General features: G+C 40.5%; 1 protein-coding gene across 1 annotated transcript; it reads right to left on the bottom strand.

The window, feature by feature from the left end:
- Positions 1–3,081: 3,081 nt before the first annotated feature.
- Positions 3,082–4,116, bottom strand: LOC130413128 (putative nuclease HARBI1). The gene has a single exon (XM_056738103.1). The coding sequence runs from the start codon at positions 4,114–4,116 to the stop codon at positions 3,082–3,084; it is 1,035 nt and encodes a 344-aa protein (XP_056594081.1).
- Positions 4,117–10,398: the final 6,282 nt, after the last annotated feature.

Below are 10,398 nucleotides of genomic sequence, written 5' to 3'. Positions count from 1 at the left end.
ATATGCAATTTTTTAAAGCTTATTAATTCAAATTTGTGGAGTTTTTACTAATTCTGTTTTGTTTTCAATAGTTGGAGTGGGGGGCCCGTTTCAGAAAGCAGGTTAAGTGCAAACTCAGAGTAAGTCAACCCCAGAAAACGGAATACTCAGGAATACTAGAAATCGAGGTATCTTATACTCAGAGTGAGTAACCAGAGTAACATACTCCGTGAACCTAACCTGGTCGGGAGTAGGTTTTATGCCGCAAACCTAGGGTTTGTTACAATCTCCGCCCCCTTTTCGAAGCGCGAGCGGTGTTGAAATTGCATACATCATTTGTTAATTGATTTGTGTTCCTAATCGCGCTCAGTTTAGTCACAAAGAACTTAAAATGGCATGTCTGTTTATTCAGGAACCCATAGATGAGGAGTCTGCATTAATTCGAAGAGAATTATATTTATGTCGGGAGAGAATTGTGAGGCCCCGTTTGGACGTTTTATCTTGACTTTTAAGGCCAGTTTAAGATGTATATTTAACATTTCCCAATCAGACATCCTACTAGCAAGACCATTTTATTTCTTTAAACTTTCCTGAATGAATAATGTTATTGTATTTCTACGACGGCGTTTTAGTGCCACGTTAAAAATAAAATAAATTCAAGATTACAAGAATAAAGTCGAAATGTTACGAGAATAAAGTCGAAATGTTACTAGAATAAACTCGTCGTAATACGTATTTTATTTTCGTGAAAGTTGTAGTTTAAGTTATGTTTAAGCACGTCATCTGAACCAGTGAGTTAGTTCTTAGTTCATGTCAGATTTTTTCTTCTGAATAAATTCAGCTTCCTACATAACCGCTGCAGTGTCCTTTTACTAATTATAACTCCGTGATGAAGCGCCAAAAGAGAAAAAAAATCATTATTGCTAAATCATAATCTAAAGTAGGATTCAACGAAATCCTCCACAGCCATTGTTTCTAGCATTCTGTGATTTTTCTCAAAATATTACGAGTTTATTCTCGTAACATTTCGACGTTATATTTCGACTTTATTCTCGTAACATTTCGACTTTATTCTGGAAATCTTTTTTTTTAAGACGCCGTCGTATATTTTATATTCAGCTGCTGCCAAGATCTTTTTTTTGCAAAAGGATAACACCTACATGAGAGCGAGATAATATAATTCACATTTTCACAGTTTCAACAAAATAAATATAAAAGTGATTGACATATAAACTTGCGCATTAACACGTGAAGCACTTTTCTCCGACCCAACTCTCTTTCTTTTGCTGCTGCGGCTGTGTTGCTCTTTTTTCTAAATATGTGTTCATATTCACCATACGCTTGTAACAGTACCTTCAATTCGTTTGGCGAGAAATAAACAGAGCGCTTTTTGTCACGTGCGTTGCCATGGTGAATCGTGCTATCTTCACTCAATTGATGATGGCTTTTCATCGCCATGCTGCACGCGCGTAACCTAGAATGAACTTACTCAGAGTGGATTGAACTAACTCAAATCAGCTGTTCTGAAACTGAAAACTCAGAGTAGCGATTTTCTGAGTAAATCAACTCAGAGTTCAGATTTTAACTCGGTGTTGGTTGAACTTCCTTATTGAAACGGGCCCCAGTTGAGGCTTTAATGAGCTGCTCCTGATGAGATGAGTTTGACATTTTGCTAGGGAGAGTTGATCCACTAATCACCACTAATCAGTCAGGACACCAAAATGAGGAGAGCAATTACAGCCAGGGAGAGGCTCTCCTTGACCCTCAGATTCTTGGCAACAGATTTTTATTGATATCTAACATGTTTGTGTTTTGTTTACATTTTGCAGTAAAGTTCCCTTTTTTGTTAAAGGGGAAACCTACAAATCACTAAGATTCCAATTCAGAATTGGGGCCACTTCTGTGTCTGAAAAGTAAATCACACATGTGAAGCCCTGCATCATTTACATTTAGTCATTTAGCAGACGCTTTTATCCAAAGCGACTTACAGGTGGGGTAAACAATGGAAGCAATCGGGACAGCATAAGAACAACAAAAAAACATAAATGCAATCAAAAAAAGAAGACTGGTCTCATACAACACAACACAGTATATAGAGCTAAGTGAGATTTGTTTTTATTTTTTATAAAGAGAAGAAATAGAAGTCAGAACTGATCAGTCAGGTGTTGACGGAAGAGATGTGTTTTCAGACGATTCTTAAAGATTGCTACAGAATCTGCAGATCTTGTAGCAGCGGGCAGATCATTCCACATAGGTGGAACCGATCTGGAGAAGTAACGTGAGAGAGATTTTTTACCTTTTTGGGATGGCACCACAAGAGGTCGTTCGTTTGCAGAGCGTAGGGATCTGGCGGGTACATATGTCTGCATTAGCGAGTGAAGATAAGGGGGTGCCAAAACAGTGGTGGTCTTTTAGGCCAGGAGCAGAGTCTTAAATTTGATGCGAGCGACTATAGGGAGCCAATGTATCTATATGAATAGAGGAGTGACGTGTGCTTTCATCGGTTCATTAAAGATAACTCTTGCCGCGGCATTCTGGATCATCTGTAGGGGCCAGTTGTTCAAAGGTAAACTGATCGGATTTTGGTTATCGGATTGGATCAAATCTTGAAAATGAGTTGTTCAAAAGGGAAAGAAGGAATCTGAAATCAGATTAGATCAGGGAATCCAATCCTAGTTTTAATCTGGATCAAACCTTCAGTTTGTGTTGTTCAAAACTTGTCACTGGGATTTGGATAACTTTGATCCAAAAAAAACAGGATTATCCTGATCCCAACAGGGGGTAGGATTTCAAGGTGGATTTCAGGAAGAAAATATAGTAAAACTTTAAAATTGGTCAAATAATACATTTGTATCATTTAGTGTATATACTTTTATTTATATTTTGCACTTGACTTGTGTAACCGTTGTAACAGTGATAAAGTAGACATAGGCTAACAATTAAGCTATTCAGTATAGTAAAGTAAAAATAAAATAAAAATTATCGTGTCCCCATGAAATAATCCCCCAAACAGATTTCAATAAACAAAAATAATATATTCATTTTTCGGTCATTCATCACCGTATATTAATTTCAAAGAAACAATCATCAGAGATGAGCCTGTCAAAAATAATGTCTAACAATTGCATTCCTTACTATACGTCCAGTCAGTCCCTGATTCTGACAGACCACCAGAGGTTGGTCTGGTTCTTCAACAGGCTCAGGTGCATCACGAACATCATCACAGAGAGGGACATTGCGCCTGGTAGCGATGTTGTGCAGGACGATACACGCAAGTATTATGTTGCATGCTCCCTGTGGTTCCACTCGCAAGTAGTTAAGGCATGCAAAGCGTCTCTTCAGAACTCCATTTAAACGCTCAATTGCACATCTTGTTTTGCAATGAGCAGTGTTGAAGCGTGCCTGCGCAGGTGTGGTTGCTACAAGAAAAGGAGTCATCAGCCATGGTAGGAGTGGATAGGCACTGTCTCCTAATATTATGCCATCCGGTCGGTTGGTTTGGAGCTCTCTGTATAAAGCACTCTCTCTCAGGATGCGTGCATCATGAACAGACCCAGGCCACTTCACGACACAGTTTGTGATGATGAGGTCAGCATCGCCCACAAGTTGGATGTTGATGCTGCGCCTCCCCTTTCGGTTGATGTACTCCCAATCCCTCTCATGAGGTGCTTGGATATGCACATGAGTGCAGTCAATAACCCCAATAGTATTGGGCATATTCCCCAAAAGAAAAAACTTGTGCTTGGTCTGGGCAATCTGGACATCCTTTGGAAGTGAAACAAACTGATTGACCAGGCTGGCCAATGCAATTGACACAGCTTTCACTACATCACTCACAGTTGATTTGTCCACTCCTATATTGTCACCAACAACTTGGTAGAAAGTCCCAGATGCATAGAAGCGCAGAGCAATGAGGACCTGTTCTTCCACAGACAGACTGTGGCTCCTTCGGGTTCTCCGTTGAAGTTTTGGCCTGACAAGGTCTGCAATGTACTTAATATCAGCATTCCCAAAGCGAAAGCGAGCATACAGTTCTTCAGTGGTGTATTGCTCCAGTGGTTGTGCACGCTCAACATACACCCTTTGACGGTATCCTCTTCCACCAACACGGTGGTAGCGATGGACAATACCTGCCATGTCAGTGTCTCTCTCTAAGTCCTCTGAGAAAGGCTGAATATAAGATGGCTGTCTAATACCCACACACCAATTGGCTGACGTGCTGTGGCTTGTGTTCAATTAAATCAATCATGCCCAAGGCCTACAAATACTATGTTCACTACAACAGAAGCGGTGAAACCATGGACTCAAAAGGACCTAATTTCACTGTTGCAGAAACCCATGCACTGCTGGAGGGTGTTAAGTGCCATTATGCCTCAATAGTAGGATGCTCTGTTGCAGGTGGAATGGTGACTAACAAAAGGAAGAAAGACATTTGGGTTGAAATCACCCAGAATGTAAATGCAATGGGGTCTGGCCAGAAGAGGACCTTGGAGCAAGTGAAATTTAGATGGTAGAATCTGAGGGCCAGAGCAACGAAGGACCTTGCTGAGGCAAAAAAACACCCAAACAGGCAACAAACCCTTTAAGAAAGGTGAATACACAGATGTGGTTCTGGACATTATTGGAGGTGAGAACTCTGCATGGGATTCATGGTGTTGTAGGGGATGGTGAGCCTACAATTGTAGACGAAAGTGAGCCAGTTCTTCCTAATGCAGAGGAAACATTCCTTCTGGATCTCAGCCCTATTATTGAAGAACAACCTGGATCCTCACTGGTAGAGCCAGCAGTCACAGGAGCTCAGAAAAGAGGCTTGAAGCATCCTTTGCCGAATAATAATGATGATGCCTATGAATCACTTCTTAAACGAGAAACTGAAAGAGCAGAAGCACAGATACTCCTGGCAGAGGAACAAATCAAGCTGACCAAACTGCAGCAAACCAAAGCGAAACTTCAGATCCGCCTCCTAAAAGCAGGGCTTGGAAATGCTGGTCTCTCCTCCTCAGATGAAGAAGAACCCTGAACATTCTTTATTTCGTTAACAATTGGATATTTAGCCATTTTATTTTTTAAAAATGTTTTCAAAATATCCACTATGTATTTGTTAATGTATATTTGTTTTTTATTTGTTGTGGTTCAGATGAGGGGTCATAAAAGTAATTATTTAATATAATTATTATTTAATATAATTTAATTAAAGTTAAATTATGAATGGAAGTGGATGTTTATGTTATTTTTGTGTTTTGGCTCAAAATAAACACTTACAGTGACCCTATGTTGGCTCTTACTTCTACCTGTTCTTTACATAGCCCACATTGTGATATGTTGTCCCATTTAGAGTACTGTAATCCGGATTTGGTAATCTTGAAAACTGTGTATCTGGATCTCAGTGATCCAGTCCAATGTTGCTTTGAAAAACCGGCATAAAAGTAAGATGGATTACCTGATCCTGGATAGGAAAAAAGGGGATTTCCAAATGCGGATAATTTTGATCCAGATTAAATGTTTTGAACAACTGGCCCTAGATGTTTGGTTATGCAAGCAGGAAGTCCACCCAGTGGCGCCTACATTAGTCCAGTCTGGACAGGACAAGAGCCTGTACTAGGACTTGCGTAGCATGCTCAGATAGGAAGGGTCTAAATTTCCTAATATTGGAGAGGATGAATCTACAAGACCGGGCGGTGCTGGCAAATTGATCTGTGAAGTTAAGCTGATCATCGATCACCACTCCCAGGTTTCTTGCCTTTCTGGAAGATATGATGGTTGATGAGCCAAGTTGAATGGAGAGGTTGTGATGAGTCTTTGTGTTGGCGGTGATTACAAGCAGTTCCGTTTTGTAAGGTTCAGCTGCAGAAGATGGGCATTCATCCAGAGAGAGATGTCGGCTAGGCAAGCTGAGATGCGTTCAGAAACAGTTGAATCATCAGGCCGAAAAAGACAGGTACAGTTGTGTATCATCCGCATAGCAGTGGTAGGAAAAGCCATGTTTCCGAATGACAGAGCCTAGGGATGACATGTATACAGAGAATAGCAACGGACCAAGCACTGAGCTCTGAGAGTTAAAACCTGAACCATTGTAGCACCATTCCGGAGACACCCACAGCCTTGAGGCAGAACAGGAGGATGTGATGGTTAACGGTAGGGATGAGCGAGTACAGCATTATCTGTATCTGTATCTGTTAACCATATGAATTATCTGTATCTGCATCTGTACTCGGACTGGGTGGGGCCTAACCCGGAAGTGGGCGGGATTTAACCTAGAAGTAGGTCGGGTTGTCTTGAAATGGGCGGGGCGTTAACCGGTATGTTATTTTAAGCATGCAATTGATATCGTTTTTTTAGAAATTGTTATATTTATTGCTGATTAGAAAACTATTTACATGACAGAATCAGCATTGAGCTTCAGATCAATGGTTTTGATCACGATAACAAACAAACTATATACAGAACAAGTTTTGCAAAAATGAATACAACACATGCGGTTGCAATTATTAAATAAAATGTAATGAAAATGAGTTTTCATCTCAACATAACTTTCTTTTTTTAACTTTTAATTTTTTTATGATCAGTGTGTTCTTTTTTTGGTTCTTTTTTCGTTTCTTTTTTTTTCACACCAGGTATGTGTGTGTGTGTGTGTGTGTGTGTGTAGCTAATTAATTTGTAATGTAGTTTTTTATACCACTACTTCGAACCAGCAGACAGTTTAACAAAAAAAAAACTCAGATGACCAGCAGAGAGATTGTTCTGTATCTAGGGGGCAGGTAGTTGGGTAGTCGGGTGGTTAGAAGAAATGACCTTGGAAACGGCCTCTTAAGATAGGAGAGAGAACGAGGGTAGCAAGCATGTGTCTCGGGATTGGGCGTGGTCAAGAGACGGCGGCGCAGAGAATTGATTGCTGATGGTGGTGGTTTTCTTTACAAAGAACAACACAAAATCGTCAGGGCCCGGTTTTTCAAAAGTAATCCACTAGGATTTTGGATAATCGGATCAGATCACGTAATCCAATCTTGGTTTTGATCCGGATCAAACCTTTAGTTTGGGTTTTTCAGAACTTTTTTGTAGGATTTGGATCACTTTGATCCAAAAAATCTGGATTAAATTGATCCCATCAGAAGGGTGGATTCAGCGTGGAATCAATGCCCAAAATGTAATGAAAACTTTAAAAATGTATAAAATAATACTATATTTGGATCATGCAGTATCTTACAAGATATCATATTTATTCATAAGGTTTTAATTTTATTTGTTCAACCGTCAGGCTACAGTGATTAGGTAAGCTTTAACGTATTCAGCCTTTCAGTATAGGCCTACAACAAAGTAGAAAGAGTTCGGCCTCATAAAATAATCCTCCAAACAGCTGTCAAAATTGACCAAAAACAATAAATTTTATTCTGTCACTAATTGATATATATGTTCATCACAATCGAAAATATTTTTGTTTTTAGAATATGTATTAGTGATGCATGCAATGATTACAGAATAAACAAAAAATGCAAAGAATGCCAATCACTGATTTTTGAAATCCAAAACAAATCCAAATCAGAAATAGTGTCTAACTATTTCGTCCCTTGTTGCACGTGCTGTTTGCTCGTTCTGACAGAATGCAGGAGGTTCGTTAGGTTCTCCAAGGGGCTCAGGTGCATCATTGTCAGCAGAGAGAGGGACATTGCGCTTAGTAGCGATGTTGTGGAGGACAATACAGGCAAGGGTTATGTTGCATGCTTGCTTTCTGTGGTTCCACTCTCAGAACTCCATTTAAACGCTCAATTGTTTGTGTTGTAGGTCTCAGATGAGCGGACTGCTGGAAGAGGTGGTTTTTTTTTTTTTTTTTTTTAAATGTGTGTGTTTTCATTTCAAATTAAAATAAACTTATATTGACCCCACACTGGCTATTCTACTTGTTGCTCTATACATATCTATAGTTCTACATTGCGATTTCCTATCCTGTTTGAGCACTGGTTATCCAGATTTGGTGATCCTGAAAAGTTCCTATCCGGATCAGATTGATCCAATCCGATGTTGCTTTAAAAAACTGGCTCCAAAAGTAAGCTGGATAACGTGATCACAGATCGGAAAAAAAGGATTACTAAATCCGGATCAATTTTATCCGGATTAAACCTTTTGAAAAAAAGGGCCCAGCTGTTAAGTCCGATGGAGGTGAGGGGGTAGGCGGGCAAAGAAGAGTAGAAAAGGTTTTAAAGAGAGTACGAGGGTCTGGAGAGTTGTTGATTTTAGCGAGGTAGTACTGGGTTTTTGCAGAGGAGAGATCCACAGAGAAGGAAGAGAGAATAGACAGATCGAGAGAGAGGTCAGTAGGTTCTTTTGATTTGCGCCACTTTCTCTCAGCAGACCTGAGAGTGGTACGATGCTCACGGAAAACATCAGATAACCAGGGGGCAGAAGGAGATCCACGAGAAGGCCTAGATGTAAGAGGGCATACGATGTCTAAGCAGGAGGTTAGTGTGTAGCAAAGGGTGTGGGTGGCGGGGTTAGCATCAAGGAGAGAGAGCTGTTTAGGGGGAGGGAAAGTGGCAGAGACTGCAGAGGATAAGCGGGAGGGAGAGAGTGATCGCTTGAGGTCAAACGACGCAGTCAGGTTGTTGAAGTAGGCAGCCTTTGGTTTTTCCAGGTGGATCTTGAAGTCTCCAAGTACCACCAGAGGAGCGCCATACTCTGGCATCCAACTCCTCCAAGAAAAGTCCAAGGTGCCCTAGGGAACGATACATAACTAAAACATGTGTGTTAACAGGGTGGATGACAGTAACAGCATGACACTCAATGGCGGTGTTGCATGAGGGTGCCAGCGGTTTGAAATTCCAGTCGTTTGGAATAAGTAGACTGGTTCCTCCACCCCTCCCTGATATGTGGGGCTGTGGGAGAAAGTGTAATTAATTGAGAGCACAGCCGGTGTGGCAGTGTTCTCTGGGTTGATCCAGGTTTCAGTAAGTGCTAAAAGAGAAAGACCAGAATGTTTGGCTGAGAAGAAATCTGCTTTGTTTACAGCAGATTGCCAGTTTCATAAAACAATGGGAAATGTAATAGAGGTAGTTTTGGATGCTGAAAGAGTGCGCAGATTGTTAGCATTAGCCATGCTTGGCCTTCTACGTGTTCCTGGTGATTTAAGAGTTGTAATGACAGTAGGGATTTGAAAACACATAGTGAAAAACGGGGAATAATATAAAATAAAGAGAAGAGTATAAATAAAGTTCAATAGTCGAATTGCAAAAAAGTAATACTCAAGTGCCTTGTCTGTGTCCTTGCTCGGTGAAATCTTACATGTAGAGTTGATGGTCTTTACCCTCTTCGATCTTCACGCGATGAGGGCTGCACGCAACAACTTCATGCGGTGGTTAATCGCATTTATATACCCTTTTAAATCACTCAATTGAATTCAGCATGACACGCCTTCCAATATCTCCCAATCACACGCGAAACAAACGCAACTAACAACACGTGACCCAGTGGCCTTGCATGTATCATATGTCACTACACCTCTCTAAATTCCCTATATGATAAGCTATGTTATAAAAACATAGCATGCATCATACTATGTCCAAAACCTAGTTTAGGTATTAATTGCAAACTGACCAATACTGTCAGAGCTATGCAAATGAGGCACCATGAGAAACAAAGGAACTTTCTCTGGCCCACTTATCACTTTCATGGCATTGGCCCGCAGACCACCTGGGGGCAGGGCAGGCATGCATTTAAAAACACCATCACCGATCTACTTCAGGAATTTGGGAATTGGAAGGAAAAAGATAGAGAATGTGGAGGACAATCCAACAGACACCCCGGCTTGCGGCTCCCCTCTGGGGAGTCCGATTAGGCCATGGAACTTCGGACACCTAAAGGACTACATTCTAAAACCATTCAAGAGTTCCATCCTCGCGCATACTGATATTGGTCCAGCACTGAGCTAGCAAGTATCTGATTCTATATATAGAATAAGAGTTAAGAGCATGCCTCTTTGTTAAAGATGATTTTATTGGTTTTCAGACATGTTTTACCTGCCTCACACTCTCTCTCTCTCTGCGCTTCCTAGCGCGTTTGTTTTTCATGTTTACATATTATGTGTTTTGTCAGTATATGTCTAGGCCTAATTGTTAGCTCAATAAATAAACATGTATTCCCTCATGATGGTTCATTGGCTTTCTCTTATAGGATTCAGTCACTTAAAGTGTGTTTCGATCTATGCTACCTCTGCTCTAAATTCTGTTTGGTAAAGTCACGTTACTTATAGTCATGAGATAACGTTAGTGAAAGAATGTAAACTTCTTATGTCCCCTTGTCTAACAATATTCAACGGTTGAAGAGTCTAGTCGACGGAACACACAGAGTATACAGGATCCTGGAGACAAAGTTTGACACAGACACAAGTGCTTGTTCAATCAGAGTCCAAAGTTTATTATTTTAGGACTA

The sequence above is a fragment of the Triplophysa dalaica genome, chromosome 23, assembly GCF_015846415.1.
Source record: "Triplophysa dalaica isolate WHDGS20190420 chromosome 23, ASM1584641v1, whole genome shotgun sequence".
NCBI lineage: Eukaryota > Metazoa > Chordata > Actinopteri > Cypriniformes > Nemacheilidae > Triplophysa > Triplophysa dalaica.
This window is presented reverse-complemented; position numbering and strand designations above follow the sequence as displayed.